At 46.4% G+C, this 17,184-nt stretch overlaps 1 protein-coding gene across 3 annotated transcripts in view; it reads left to right on the top strand.

Moving 5' to 3' along the window:
* Positions 1-11,172: 11,172 nt before the first annotated feature.
* MMD (monocyte to macrophage differentiation associated) overlaps positions 11,173-17,184 on the top strand; it is a 159,688-nt gene continuing 153,676 nt past the window's right edge. The window contains exon 1 of one of the 3 annotated variants that reach the window (XM_063961273.1): positions 11,173-11,393. In XM_063961273.1, the coding sequence (XP_063817343.1) occupies positions 11,371-11,393 (23 nt within the window). In that variant the 5' untranslated portion in view covers positions 11,173-11,370. Of the gene's footprint in view, positions 11,394-14,047; positions 14,141-16,038; positions 16,075-17,184 lie in introns of those variants that run through there. The other 2 variants (XM_063961274.1, XM_063961272.1) reach the window with 2 other exon arrangements.

Below are 17,184 nucleotides of genomic sequence, written 5' to 3'. Positions count from 1 at the left end.
TTTAGGAGGTTCCTGACTAGCTCGGATAACTCCCTGGCTTTCTCTTCCGGGAGAAACACCTTTTTCTGGACTGTGTCCAGAATCATCCCTAGGCACAGCAGACGTGTCGTCGGGATCAGCTGCGATTTTGGAATATTTAGAATCCACCCGTGCTGTTGTAGCAGTATCCGAGATAGTGCTACTCCGACCTCCAACTGTTCCCTGGACTATGCCCTTATCAGGAGATCGTCCAAGTAAGGGATAATTAAGACGCCTTTTCTTCGAAGAAGAATCATCATTTCGGCCATTACCTTGGTAAAGACCCGGGGTGCCGTGGACAATCCAAACGGCAGCGTCTGAAACTGATAGTGACAGTTCTGCACCACGAACCTGAGGTACCCTTAGTGAGAAGGGCAAATTTGGGACATAGAGGTAAGCATCCCTGATGTCCCGGGACACTATATAGTCCCCTTCTTCCTGGTTCGTTATCACTGCTCTGAGTGACTCCATCTTGATTTGAACCTTTGTAAGTGTTCAAAAATTTTTTTAGAATAAGTCTCACCTAGCCTTCTGGCTTCAGTACCACAATATAGTGTGGAATAATTAGAGATGAGCGCCTGAAATTTTTCGGGTTTTGTGTTTTGGTTTTGGGTTCGGTTCCGCGGCCGTGTTTTGGGTTCGAACGCGTTTTGGCAAAACCTCACCGAATTATTTTTGTCGGATTCGGGTGTGTTTTGGATTCGGGTGTTTTTTTCAAAAAACACTAAAAAACAGCTTAAATCATAGAATTTGGGGGTCATTTTGATCCCAAAGTATTATTAACCTCAAAAACCATAATTTACACTCATTTTCAGTCTATTCTGAATACCTCACACCTCACAATATTATTTTTAGTCCTAAAATTTGCACAGAGGTCGCTGAATGACTAAGCTAAGCGACCCTAGTGGCCGACACAAACACCTGGCCCATCTAGGAGTGGCACTGCAGTGTCACGCAGGATGGCCCTTCCAAAAAACACTCCCCAAACAGCACATGACGCAAAGAAGAAAAAAAGAGGCGCAATGAGGTAGCTGTGTGAGTAAGCTAAGCGACCCTAGTGGCCGACACAAACACCTGGCCCATCTTGGAGTGGCACTGCAGTGTCACGCAGGATGGCCCTTCCAAAAAACACTCCCCAAACAGCACATGACGCAAAGAAGAAAAAAAGAGGCGCAATGAGGTAGCTGTGTGAGTAAGATAAGCGACCCTAGTGGCCGACACAAACACCTGGCCCATCTAGGAGTGGCACTGCAGTGTCACGCAGGATGGCCCTTCCAAAAAACCCTCCCCAAACAGCACATGACGCAAAGAAAAAAAGAGGCGCAATGAGGTAGCTGACTGTGTGAGTAAGATTAGCGACCCTAGTGGCCGACACAAACACCGGGCCCATCTAGGAGTGGCACTGCAGTATGTATGTATAAAGAAAGAAAAAAAAACCACGGTTAGGTGGTATATACAATTATGGACGGGCTGCCGAGTGCCGACACAGAGGTAGCCACAGCCGTGAACTACCGCACTGTACTGTGTCTGCTGCTAATATATAGACTGGTTGATAAAGAGATAGTATACTCGTAACTAGTATGTATGTATAAAGAATGAAAAAAAAAACACGGTTAGGTCACTGGTATATACAATTATGGACGGGCTGCCGAGTGCCGACACAGAGGTAGCCACAGCCGTGAACTACCGCACTGTACACTGGTTGATAAAGAGATAGTAGTATACTCGTAACAACTAGTATGACGACGGTATAAAGAATGAAAAAAAAACCACGGTTAGGTGGTATATAATACAATTATGGTTGGACGGACTGCCTGCCGAGTGCCGACACAGAGGTAGCCACAGCCGTGAACTACCGCACTGTACACTGGTTGATAAAGAGATAGTAGTATACTCGTAACAACTAGTATGACGACGGTATAAAGAATGAAAAAAAAACCACGGTTAGGTGGTATATAATACAATTATGGTTGGACGGACTGCCTGCCGAGTGCCGACACAGAGGTAGCCACAGCCGTGAACTACCGCACTGTACACTGGTTGATAAAGAGATAGTAGTATACTCGTAACAACTAGTATGACGACGGTATAAAGAACGAAAAAAAAACCACGGTTAGGTGGTATATATTATAATACAATTATGGATGGACGGACTGCCTGCCGAGTTCCGACACAGAGGTAGCCACAGCCGTGAACTACCGCACTGTACACTGGTTGATAAAGAGATAGTAGTATACTCGTAACAACTAGTATGACGACGGTATAAAGAACGAAAAAAAAAACACGGTTAGGTGGTATATATTATAATACAATTATGGATGGACGGACTGCCTGCCGAGTTCCGACACAGAGGTAGCCACAGCCGTGAACTACCGCACTGTACACTGGTTGATAAAGAGATAGTAGTATACTCGTAACAACTAGTATGACTGACTATGACGGTATAAAGAATGAAAAAAAAACCACGGTTAGGTGGTATATATTATAATAATACAATTATGGATGGATGGACTGCCTGCCGAGTTCCGACACAGAGGTAGCCACAGCCGTGAACTACCGCACTGTACACTGGTTGATAAAGAGATAGTAGTATACTCGTAACAACTAGTATGACTGACTATGACGGTATAAAGAATGAAAAAAAAACCACGGTTAGGTGGTATATATTATAATACAATTATGGATGGACGGACTGCCTGCCGACTGCCGACACAGAGGTAGCCACAGCCGTGAACTACCGCACTGTACACTGGTTGATAAAGAGATAGTAGTATACTCGTAACAACTAGTATGACACTATGACGGTATAAAGAATGAAAAAAAAACCACGGTTAGGTGGTATATATTATAATACAATTATGGATGGACGGACTGCCTGCCGACTGCCGACACAGAGGTAGCCACAGCCGTGAACTACCGCACTGTACACTGGTTGATAAAGAGATAGTAGTATACTCGTAACAATTAGGATGACACTATGACGGTATAAAGAATGAAAAAAAAACCACGGTTAGGTGGTAGGTATATAATAATAAATAATACAATTCTGGTCGGACGGACTGCCTGCCGTGTGCCGACACAGAGGTAGCCACAGCCGTGAACTACCGCACTGTACACTGGTTGATAAAGAGATAGTAGTATACTCGTAACAATTAGGATGACACTATGACGGTATAAAGAATGAAAAAAAAACCACGGTTAGGTGGTAGGTATATAATAATAAATAATACAATTCTGGTCGGACGGACTGCCTGCCGTGTGCCGACACAGAGGTAGCCACAGCCGTGAACTACCGCACTGTACTGTGTCTGCTGCTAATATAGACTGGTTGATATTTAAAGAGATATTAGTAGTATACAACAATACTATACTGGTGGTCAGGCACTGGTCACCACTCCTGCAGCAAAAGTGTGCACTGTTAATTAATATAATTGTACTCCTGGCTCCTGCTAACAACCTGCAGTGCTCCCCAGTCTCCCCCACAATTAATTATAAGCTTTTAATTTATACATTGATGACTGTGCAGCACACTGGGCTGAGCTGAGTGCACACAGACTGAGTCACACTGTGTGACTGACTGTGCTGTGTATCGTTTTTTTTTTCAGGCAGAGAACGGATATAGCAGAGAGAAGTGAACGGATATATTATATTAAATAAAAGTTAACTAGCAACTGCACTGGTCACTGACTGTGGTAAACTAACTCTGTCTGCGACTCTGCACAATCTCTCTCTATCTAATCTATCTATCTCTATTCTAATGGAGAGGACGCCAGACACGTCCTCTCCCTATCAATCTCAATGCACGAGTGAAAATGGCGGCGACGCGCGGCTCCTTATATAGAATCCGAGTCTCGCGATAGAATCCGAGCCTCGCGAGAATCCGACAGCGTCATGATGACGTTCGGGCGCGCTCGGGTTAACCGAGCAAGGCGGGAAGATCCGAGTCGCTCGGACCCGTGGAAAAAAAAAGTGAAGTTCGTGCGGGTTCGGATTCAAAGAAACCGAACCCGCTCATCTCTAGGAATAATACCCCTTTTCTTGTAGTAGGAGGGGTAATTTAATTATCACCTGCTGGGAATACAGCTTGTGAATTTTTTCCCATACTGCCTCCTTGTCGGAGGGAGACCTTGGTAAAGCAGACTTCAGGAGCCTGCGAAGGGGAAACGTCTCGACATTCCAATCTGTACCCCTGGGATACTACTTGTAGGATCCAGGGGTCCTGTACAGTCTCAGCGCCATGCTGAGAACTTGTCAGAAGCGGTGGAACGCTTCTGTTCCTGGGAATGGGCTGCCTGCTGCAGTCTTCTTCCCTTTCCTCTATCCCTGGGCAGATATGATCTTATAGGGACGAAAGGACTGAGGCTGAAAAGACGGTGTCTTTTTCTGCAGAGATGTGACTTAGGGTAAAAACGGTGGATTTTCCAGCAGTTGCCGTGGCCACCAGGTCCGATGGACCGACCCCAAATAACTCCTCTTCCTTTATACGGCAATACACCTTTGTGCCGTTTGGAATCTGCATCACCTGACCACTGTCGTGTCCATAACATCTTCTGGCAGATATGGACATCGCATTTACTCTTGATGCCAGAGTGCAAATATCCCTCTGTGCATCTCGCATATATAGAAATGCATCCTTTAAATGCTCTATAGTCAATAAAATACTGTCCGTGTCAAGGGTATCAATATTTTTAGTCAGGGAATCCGACCAAGCCACCCCAGCTCTGCACATCCAGGCTGAGGCGATCGCTGGTCGCAGTATAACACCAGTATGTGTGTATATACTTTTTATGATATTTTCCAGCCTCCTGTCAGCTGGTCCTTGAGGACGGCCCTATCTATAGACGGTACCGCCACTTGTTTTGATAAGCGTGTGAGCGCCTTATCCACCCTAAGGGGTGTTTCCCAACGCGCCCTAACTTCTGGCGGGAAAGGGTATACCGCCCATAATTTTCTATCGGGGGGAACCCACGCATCATCACACACTTTATTTAATTTATCTGATTCAGGAAAAACTACGGTAGTTTTTTCACATCCCACATAATACCCTGTTTTGTGGTACTTGTAGTATCAGAAATATGTAACACCTCCTTCATTGCCTTTAACGTGTGGCCCTAATAAGGAATACGTTTGTTTATTCACCGTCGACACTGGATTCAGTGTCCCTGTCTGTGTCTGTGTCGACCGACTAAAGTAAACGGGCGTTTTAAAACCCCTGACGGTGTTTTTGAGACGTCTGGACCGGTACTAATTGTTTGTCGGCCGTCTCATGTCGTCAACCGACCTTGCAGCGTGTTGACATTATCACGTAATTCCCTAAATAAGCCATCCATTCCGGTGTCGACTCCCTAGAGAGTGACATCACCATTACAGGCAATTGCTCCGCCTCCTCACCAACATCGTCCTCATACATGTCGACACACACGTACCGACACACAGCACACACACAGGGAATGCTCTGATAGAGGACAGGACCCACTAGCCCTTTGGAGAGACAGAGGGAGAGTTTGCCAGCACACACCAAAAACGCTATAATTATATAGGGACAACCTTATATAAGTGTTTTCCCTTATAGCATCTTTTTTATATATTTCTAACGCCAAATTAGTGCCCCCCCTCTCTGTTTTAACCCTGTTTCTGTAGTGCAGTGCAGGGGAGAGCCTGGGAGCCTTCCCTCCAGCCTTTCTGTGAGGGAAAATGGCGCTGTGTGCTGAGGAGATAGGCCCCGCCCCTTTTTCGGCGGCCTCGTCTCCCGCTCTTAACGGATTCTGGCAGGGGTTAAATATCTCCATATAGCCTCCGGAGGCTATATGTGAGGTATTTTTAGCCAAAATAGGTTTTCATTTGCCTCCCAGGGCGCCCCCCTCCCAGCGCCCTGCACCCTCAGTGACTGCCGTGTGAAGTGTGCTGAGAGGAAAATGGCGCACAGCTGCAGTGCTGTGCGCTACCTTTAGAAGACTGAGGAGTCTTCTGCCGCCGATTCTGGACCTCTTCTTACTTCAGCATCTGCAAGGGGGCCGGCGGCAAGGCTCCGGTGACCATCCAGGCTGTACCTGTGATCGTCCCTCTGGAGCTGATGTCCAGTAGCCAAGAAGCCAATCCATCCTGCACGCAGGTGAGTTCACTTCTTCTCCCCTAAGTCCCTCGTTGCAGTGATCCTGTTGCCAGCAGGACTCACTGTAAAATAAAAAACCTAAGCTAAACTTTTCTAAGCAGCTCTTTAGGAGAGCCACCTAGATTGCACCCTTCTCGGCCGGGCACAAAAATCTAACTGAGGCTTGGAGGAGGGTCATAGGGGGAGGAGCCAGTACACACCACCTGATCGTAAAGCTTTACTTTTTGTGCCCTGTCTCCTGCGGAGCCGCTATTCCCCATGGTCCTTTCAGGAACCCCAGCATCCACTAGGACGATAGAGAAATCTAAATTGCAGTGTAAAAATAAAGCAGCCAGTATTTACTCTGTACAAAAACAAAATAAGCCACCCAAATCTAACTCTCTCTGCACATGTTATATCTGCCCCCCACCCCCTGCAGTGCACATTGGTGGTCATTCCGAGTTGATCACTCGCTATCAATTTTTAGCAGCAGTGGAAACGATATGCCGCCGCCCACTGGGAGTGTATTTTAGCTTAGCAGTAGTGTTAACGAAGGGATCGCAGAGCGGCTACAAAATATTTTTGTGCAGTTTTAGAGTAGCTTCAAACCTACTCAGCGATTGCGATCACTTCAGACCATTCAGTTCCTGATTTGACGTCACGAACACGCCCTGCGTTCACCCAGCCACGCCTGAGTTTTTCCTGGCATGCACAGCATACGCATACGCAGAAGTGCCTTTTTTTTGCATCAACGCTGTGCAGCGAACGAATGCAGCTAGCGAACACTCCGGAATGACCCCCATGGTTTTGCCCAACTGCTAACAAATTTGCTGCTACGATCAGGTCTGAATTACCCCCTTGGACGTGTTAATTCCTTCCCACTGTATAAACAGCAATCTGTGAATGCTTCAGTCTCTCTGCTCTCCAGCTACTGTACATAGGGGGTCATTCCGAGTTGTTCGCTCGTTATTTTTTTCTCGCAACGGAGCGATTAGTCGCTAATGCGCATGCGCAATGTCCGCAGTGCGACTGCGCCAAGTAAATTTGCTATGCAGTTAGGTTTTTTACTCACGGAATTACGAGGTTTTTTCTTCGTTCTGGTGATCGTAATGTGATTGACAGGAAGTGGGTGTTTCTGGGCGGAAACCGGACGTTTTATGGGTGTGTGCGAAAAAACGCTGCCATTTCTGGGAAAAACGCGGGAGTGGCTGGAGAAACGGAGGAGTGTCTGGGCGAACGCTGGGTGTGTTTGTGACGTCAAACCAGGAACGAAACTGACTGAACTGATCGCAGATGCCGAGTAAGTGTGGAGCTACTCAGAAACTGCTAAGAAGTGTCTATTCGCAATTCTGCTAATCTTTCGTTCGCAATTTTGATAAGCTAAGATTCACTCCCAGTAGGCGGCAGCTTAGTGTGTGCAAAGCTGCTAAAAGCAGCTTGCGTGCGAACAACTCGGAATGACCCCCATAGTGCTAATAAATATATGTATTGCTATTTATTGGGAAGAAAACAGTTCACTGTTTTATCTTTTTTATTATTCATTGATTTATAAATGCACAAGTATTGGAAACAAACTTATTTAATTTAAAGGTTTCAATGCACTTATTTGTGCACTGATAGACACACTGATACTCTCACTGACACACACACATACTGATATCCTCACTGACACGCACACTGATTCCCTCACTGGCACACACACACACACACACACACACACACACACACACACACACTGATACCGTCACTGACACACATACTGATACCCTCTCACCAACACACACACACACACACACACACACACACTGATACCCTCACTGAAACGCACACTGATACCCTCACTGACACACACACACGTACTGATACCCTCACTGACACACACAGATACACTCACTGACACACACACACACACACACACACACACACACACACACACACACACACACACTGATACCCTTACTGACACACACACACACGCACACACACACACACACACACACACACACCCTCACTGACAGACACACACACACACACACACACACACACACACACACACACACACTGATACCCTCACTGACATACACAGATACACTCACTGTCACTCACACACATACACTGACACCCTCACTGACACACACACTGATACCCTCTCATTGACACACACACACACACACACACACACAAACTGATACCCTCACTGACACACACACACTCACTGATACCCTTACTGACACACACATGTACACTCACTGACACACACACTGATTCCCTCACTGACACACACACACACACACACACACACACACACACACACACACTGACACACACACACACACACTGATACCCTCACTGACACACACACTGATACCCTCACTGACACACACACACACACACACACAATAATACCCTCACTGACACACACACACACACACACACACACACACACACACACACACACACACACACACACACACTGATACCCTCACTGACATACACAGATACACTCACTGACACTCACACACATACACTGATACCCTCACTGACACACACACTGATATCCTCTCACTGACACACACACACACACACACACACACACACACACACTGATACCCTCACTGACACACACACTGATACCTTCACTGACATGCACACTGACACACACACTCACTGTTACCCTTACTGACACACACATGTACACTCAGTGTCACACACACACACACACACACACACACACACACACACACACACACACTGATTCCCTCACTGACACACACTGATACCCTCTCACTGACAAACACACACACACACACACACACACACACACACACACACACACACACTGATACTGTCAGTGACACACACACACACACACACACACACACACACACATTGATACCCTCACTGACACACACTGATGCCCTCTCACTGACAAACACACACACACACACACACACACACACACACACACACACACACACACACACACACACTGATACCGTCAGTGACACACACACACATTGATACCCTCACTGACACACAGACACACTCACTGACACACACACACACACACACACACACACACACACACACACACACACACACACACACTGACACCCTCTCACTGGCACACACACACTGACAGCCTCACTGACATGCACACTGACACCCTCACTGATACCCTGACACACACATGTACACTGACACACACACTGATTCCCTCACTGACACACACACACACACACACACACACACACACACACACACTGATACCCTCACTGACACACACACTGATACCCTCTCACTGAAACACACACTGATACCCTCACTGAAATGCACGCACACACACACACACACACACACACACACACACACTGATAACCTCTCACTGACTCACATACTGATACCCTCTCACTGACACACACACACACACACACACACACACACACACACACACACACACACACACACTGATACCCTCACTGACTCACATACTGATACCCTCTCACTGACACACACACACACACACACACACACACACACTGATACCCTCACTGACACACAGATACACTCACTGACACACACCACACACACACACACACACACACACACACACACACACTGATACCCTCTCACTGACACACACACACACACACACACACACACACACTGATACCCTCACAGACACACACACTGAGACAGATACCCTCACTGACACACACACACACACACACACACACACACACACACACACACACACACACACACACACACACTGATACCCTCACTGACACACACAGATACACTGACTGATACACACACAGTCACACACACACACAAACACACACACTGATACCCTCTCATTGACACACATACTGATACCCTCATTGACACACACACTGCCAAGCTCACTGACACATGCACTGACACCCTCACTGACACACACACTAATACCCTCACTCACACACACACACACACACACACACACACACACACACACACACACACACACACACAGATACTCACTGACACACACACACACACACACACACACACACACACACTGATACCCTCACTGACACACACACACACACACACACACACACACACACACACACACACACACATACCCTCACTGACACACACACTGATACCCTCACTGGCACACACACACTGACACCCTCACTGAGACACACACACACACACACACACACACACTGATACTCTCTCACTGACACACACACACTGATACTCACTGACACACACACTGATACTCACTGACACACACACTGATACACACACACACACACACACACACACACACACACACACACACACACACACACACACTGATACCCTCACTGGCACACACACACTGACACCCTCACTGACACACACACACACACACACACACACTGATACCCTCACTGGCACACACACACTGACACCCTCACTGACACACACACACACACACACACACACACACACACACACACACACACACACACATTGACACACACACTGATACCCTCTCACTGACACACACACACTGATACTCACTGACACACACACTGATACCCTCACTCACACACACACACACACTGACACCCTCACTGACACACACACACACACACACACACACACACACACACACACACACACATTGACACACACACTGATACCCTCTCACTGACACACACACACACTGATACTCACTGACACACACACTGATACCCTCACTGACACACACACACACACACACACACACACACACACACACACACACACACACACACACACACACACACACACACACACACACACACACACACACACTGATTCATGCACTGATATAAACGCTCATGCTGCACATTATACGACCCCAGGTATGAGACCCGCACGTTAAAAGTGAATGGTTACTCTGTTATTTATATATATAATTTTATTGCCTCATGTTGAGCACTGGCCAATGTGGCAAGTCGCTGGTTAATCGGGGGAGGCGTGTCTGCAGCTGCCGTCAATCACCCAGGCGGCTTGTGTCTGGTGTGTGCTGCTGTGAATGGCTGACATGAACGTGACGTCGGCGTGGTGGGCGGTGACGTCTGCGGTGGGCTGAGAGGGGGCGGGGCGAGCAGCCCGGTTACAGAGACCGGTTTTCGGTGTCAGTGTCCGGGGCTCTGCCGCCTGGCCATCCGATGAGGGCTTCCCCATCCCGCGTCACACTGCCAAGCTGCACGCCGTGGCTCTCCTGAATCGGGTCTGAGATGGTGGCCAAGGACTTCAAACGGTGAGAGATGGGGACAGTCATCTACCATGGGGACAGCCGGCTAAGGGGCTCTTCTTCACTGGCAGCATGCTGCCTGAATCTTCACTTACAGCTCTTACACGGACATCCTGCTCCATACTCTGGCATCATGCTCCCTACATCACCAAGGACTGCTCCCTACCCTGGCATCATGCTCCATACATCACCACTGACTGCTCCCTACCCTGGCATCATGCTCCCTACATCACCACTGTCTGCTCCCTACCCTGGCATCATGCTCCCTACATCACCACTGACTGCTCCCTACCCTGGCATCATGCTCCCTACATCACCACTGACTGCTCCCTACCCTGGCATCATGCTCCCTACATCACCACTGACTGCTCCCTACCCTGGCATCATGCTCCCTACATCACCACTGACTGCTCCCTGCCCTGGCATCATGCTCCCTACATCACCACTGACTGCTCCCTACCCTGGCATCATGCTCCCTACATCACCACTGACTGCTCCCTGCCCTGGCATCATGCTCCCTACATCACCACTGACTGCTCCCTACCCTGGCATCATGCTCCCTACATCACCACTGACTGCTCCCTACCCTGGCATCATGCTCCCTACATCACCACTGACTGCTCCCTACCCTGGCATCATGCTCCCTACATCACCACTGACTGCTCCCTACCCTGGCATCATGCTCCCTACATCACCACTGACTGCTCCCTACCCTGGCATCATGCTCCCTACATCACCACTGACTGCTCCCTACCCTGGCATCATGCTCCCTACATCACCACTGACTGCTCCCTACCCTGGCATCATGCTCCATACATCACCACTGACTGCTCCCTACCCTGGCATCATGCTCCCTACATCACCACTGACTACTCCCTACCCTGGCATCATGCTCCCTACATCACCACTGTCTGCTCCCTACCCTGGCATCATGCTCCCTACATCACCACTGTATGCTCCCTACCCTGGCATCATGCTCCCTACATCACCACTGACTGCTCCCTACTGTGGCATCATGCTCCATACATCACCAGTGGCTGCGCCCTACCCTGGGATCATGCTCCATACATCACCACTGTCTACTCCCTACCCTGGCATCATGCTCCCTACATCACCACTGTCTGCTCCCTACCCTGGCATCATGCTCCCTACATCACCACTGTCTGCTCCCTACCCTGGCATCATGCTCCCTACATCACCACTGTCTGCTCCCTACCATGGCATCATGCTCCCTACATCACCACTGACTGCTCCCTACCCTGGCATCATGCTCCCTACATCACCACTGTCTGCTACCTACCGTGGCATCATGCTCCCTACATCACCACTGTATGCTCCCTACCCTGGCATCATGCTCCCTACATCACCACTGACTGCTCCCTACCCTGGCATCATGCTCCATACATCACCACTGACTGCTCCCTACCCTGGCATCATGCTCCCTACATCACCACTGACTGCTCCCTACCCTGGCATCATGCTCCCTACATCACCACTGTCTGCTCCCTACCCTGGCATCATGCTCCCTACATCACCACTGCCTGCTCCCTACCCTGGCATCATGCTCCCTACATCACCACTGACTGATCCCTACCCTGGCATTATGCTCCCTACATCACCACTGACTGCTCCCTACCCTAGCACCCTGCCCAATACACAACCACCGACTGCTCCCTACCCTGACATCCAACTCAATACACCACTGCTGACTGCTTCTACCTTGGCATCCTGTACAATACAAAATACTGGCAGCTCCCTACCCTGGCCTGACATACTATTCAGTACACCACCACCAACTTCTCCATACCATGACATCCTGCTTCCTACCCTGGCATCCTGTAATACACCATTACATACTGCTGCCTGCCCTAACCTGACAGAATGGCTGTCAAGAGGCTTCTCATTCATTGTCAGGCTGGAGAGTTACAGCACACGCTGGCATGGATTCCTCATATATTTATTCCCTTATTAGGAGCTGTGCTTCCTCTTTTAACATGAGGTTTATTGCCACACAAGCTGGTCTTTTTACATTCTATTAACAATATATGTACTATCATTCAAAGTCAGAACATTACCTGTTACATTTATATTACCTGTAGACATACTGGCCCTCCCCTATTATTATGATGGCACACTGTTCTTTATTAGTATAATCCCCAAGGAAGGCATTCTATAATGTTTACATCACATTAGCAGACTGGTCCTTTTGATACATACGGTAGTTAGCGTGCTATTGTTGGCCCTTTCTGGTGTGTATAATTCACACATCCTTTGCTGAATGATATTTGTAATCAACTAGCTGGCTGTTGATCTACAGTATCTATCACATTTTCAGAAAACTGGTATCAGACGGGAGATAATAATTCTGATCCCCACGCAGACATAATGGTTGGCTATCATGCATCTTCTTTTCACTGATAAATCCTGTGATCACATTCTTGGTTCTGCTAGGCGGGTGCGTCTTTTTTAATGGCAACATTACTTCATTCTGCTGGGGAACAGTGATGGGCAGGTCTCTTAGAAACCAGCTGGCATATACGTCTCACAGATTGTGGTGGGGTTTACCATTGATTGGTTTCTTTATTGGCTGTCTATATCTAACACTGGCAGGTTAAGTCCACACTTTCTAATTGGTGAACTAGCATCTATTGAGATGAGACTGTCTCTAACTTATTCCATGTCTTTAAATCTTGAGTGAGTCTGTGTTTGGATTTGACATCTGTGAACATTCTGAACATGTTCTCTGTTGGAAGGTAGTGTCATTCATGTCAAAATGATCCTTTCTGTATTATTTAATCATGAAGTTAGATGTAAAAAAATCATTTTAAATTGTAACTGTATTTTTGAAAGTGTTATGTTCTGTTATTTTTAATATAGTTTAGACTTGAAATAAAATGTTTTTCTTTTTTTTTTTTTCACTCGTCAAATCCTGTTATGATTTTTCACCTGTATATGTTCTTTTTCAAATGAATATTGCCAACATACATTAAGAAAAGGTCCTATATGATTCATGAACTGACTCCACTTATGTCACTCAATGGTATAGTGTCCATTTCCAACGTCAAAAAGAAGCATGCTGTGTTATGTTAGATAGACTAGACTTAGGTCGACAGTGTCTAGGTCAACCACTATTGGTCGACAGGGACTCTAGGTTGACATGAGTTTTTGTTTTTTTTGGTGTCCTTTTCTTCGTTGAGTGAACGGGAACCCCAATTAGTGCACTGTGTCCCCTCGCACCGTTCCCGATTGTAGTACACGTGGATCGTAAAGTATGAAAAAGTAAAAAAAAAAATGAAAACCATTTCAAAAACTCATGTCGACAGTTTGTCATGTCGACCTAGAGTCCATGTCGACCTACTTACTGTCGACCAATAGTGGTCGACCTAGACATTGTCAACCTAAGTCTTGTCGACCTAGAGACCAGATCCCCTGTGTTATAAGGTGGATGAGAATGCAATTCATGATATTGTATAATAGCCGAAATGCATGAAATCCAGATGAGCAAATACATGTGATTGAGTATGTGCCTGGGAGTGATCACTCAAATGGGACTGAGGCTGTATTGGGCATATTGCAGTTTATTTTCTGTAACATACGCAAATTTGTAGAAAAAATTCCCGCAACTAAAAGCTTCCGACAACATCCGTACCCAGATCTGGGTGCATACAACACCTGTGCCTCCTTATGCTTGCAGAGGCATGCAAACAGTCTGTACTGTACAGATAGGGTATGTTTATGTACTTGCACAGGGAAGCAGGTACACCTGTCAGAAGCCGTAATACTTGCGTGTGCCTGAGTACTGTACTGCTGATAATGACTGTTGCCTGCACTCCTGGTTGTGGATTGGTCTCCGAAGCTAATTGTGTTCTCACTTGTATCATTTTGCAGGCATATTTTAGCATATATTTTTTGCTACGCTCATTCGTACACGAGAAAGAAGATTGTACCTGTAGTATTATAAGGGCCCTACACACTGGGAGATTTGGCTGATTTTGACGACCAGTGATATTATCGTTGGTCGATTTTTCATCAACAATTTTTTTACATACACACTGAACGATTTTTCTGGCCAATTTAGACGATATAACATCACATTACATCGATATCGTCCAAATTGGCTCGCATGAATAAACAATGAACGACCGTGGGGACGCTCATCGTTGATGCATCCACACTGAATGATACGAACGACTTATCGTTCATTTTTGAACAATATCGTTCATATCGTCCTTCAATATCGCCAAGTGTGTAGGGCCCTTTAGATTTGTATTTTCAAATTTAAATCAACCAAATAAATAACTAAAGTGTTTTGTGCTATAAATACAAATATTAAACTTACCTTGTGACTTGGTTTGATGTACAGTAATGTGCATCTGATGTATAAACATGGGCCAGATGTGTGTAAATACACTATTTTTACGTGTGTTTTTTTTTCCTTTTCAGCACATATTCATCACAATAAGGTGGTTTTTGTAATGTCTTGCATTGAGGCATCTTGATGCAGATTAGTGACCCTGTATATGGGACCTGTTGATTTAGAATGATTGCTTACTTCTGAACTTAGTGACCTATCAAAGTTCACTTGCCATGTAGTTACATTACCTTCCAATGTTTTAGATAAGACTTGTATCTGTTAACTACCTGCCCAGATGACAGAGTGAATGGACAGTAGCACTATCATGATAAGGTACAGCATTGCTTGCTTTTATTAGAAGCCGCCTTTGCCAACAAATCTGTGGGTTTATTTTCCTAGCTTTCAGTATTTTATAGCAGTGGTTGAATCTTTGTATTACCCTGCTGCAGGACAATGTAGCTGTTTATTACAGTGTAGCACCTACCACTTACTGTACTGTATGTGCATTTATGTATGGGACCTTGGGAGTCGTTTAGTAGGTGCCTGATGCATCTATTTTCTAGCCAAACAATGTGTTGATACATTTTAGACTTTGGGGTCTATTCATGAAGCAGTGGAAAGAGTGGAGAAAAGGATCAGCGGGAGAAGTTGCCCATGGCAACCAATCAGCTTGGAAGGAAGCCTTTATCAAGTACATTTTATAAAATGTAAGGGAGATGCTGATTGGTTGCCATGGACAACTTCTCCACTGGTCTGTTTCTCCACTGTTTTCACCGCTTCATGAATAGACCCCTTTGTATTTACTTATCCTGCATATCTCACCCAAGATGTGAAGATGTCACCGTTCTGTCCAAACTTCAGATTTCTGTGACTGGAACAGTAGAAGCCGTCTTATTATAGTCACATTCTTGCTTAATATATTGCACATTTGACACCAATTGGCCTCATACCATAAAACCAAAGAGTAGAGAAAAGTCACTGAATAACTTCTCTCCGCACTGGGCTGAGCATCTGTATAGAATTGCTGGCATACAGAAATGCTGCGGAATGCAGATGTACAATTTAGGGTAAGGGACCCTATTTGCTTTTGGAGGCCAGCCATTGTTCTATTTCAGAGGAATCCATCTGTCTCAGCGAGGTGGCACAGGGACACGTGGGGTTCCAGCTGCAATAAGTATGGAGTAAGTAAGTCCTCTGCATATTATTACTGTAGTGGCTGTGCATTAGAGTGTTCTACAAATCTGATGAGCTACTCGTACAGAGGAGTGCTGCAGTCTTCCTATCGCTCTTAAATCCCTACCTTTCAATCTTAGCATATTCCTAGAAACAAAGTAACATTCTCACTGTTCAATTAGGATGGTTTTATGTGCTAAGATCGTAGGAGAATAATCAACATGTGAGGAGGGTGGGATATATGTATGTATGTATGTGTGTGTGTGTGTA

Source organism: Pseudophryne corroboree, chromosome 3 (assembly GCF_028390025.1).
Source record: "Pseudophryne corroboree isolate aPseCor3 chromosome 3, aPseCor3.hap2, whole genome shotgun sequence".
In the NCBI taxonomy this organism is placed as follows: Eukaryota; Metazoa; Chordata; class Amphibia; order Anura; family Myobatrachidae; genus Pseudophryne; species Pseudophryne corroboree.
The sequence above is the reverse complement of the archived record's forward strand: the minus strand, read 5'-3'. Positions and strand labels throughout refer to the sequence as shown.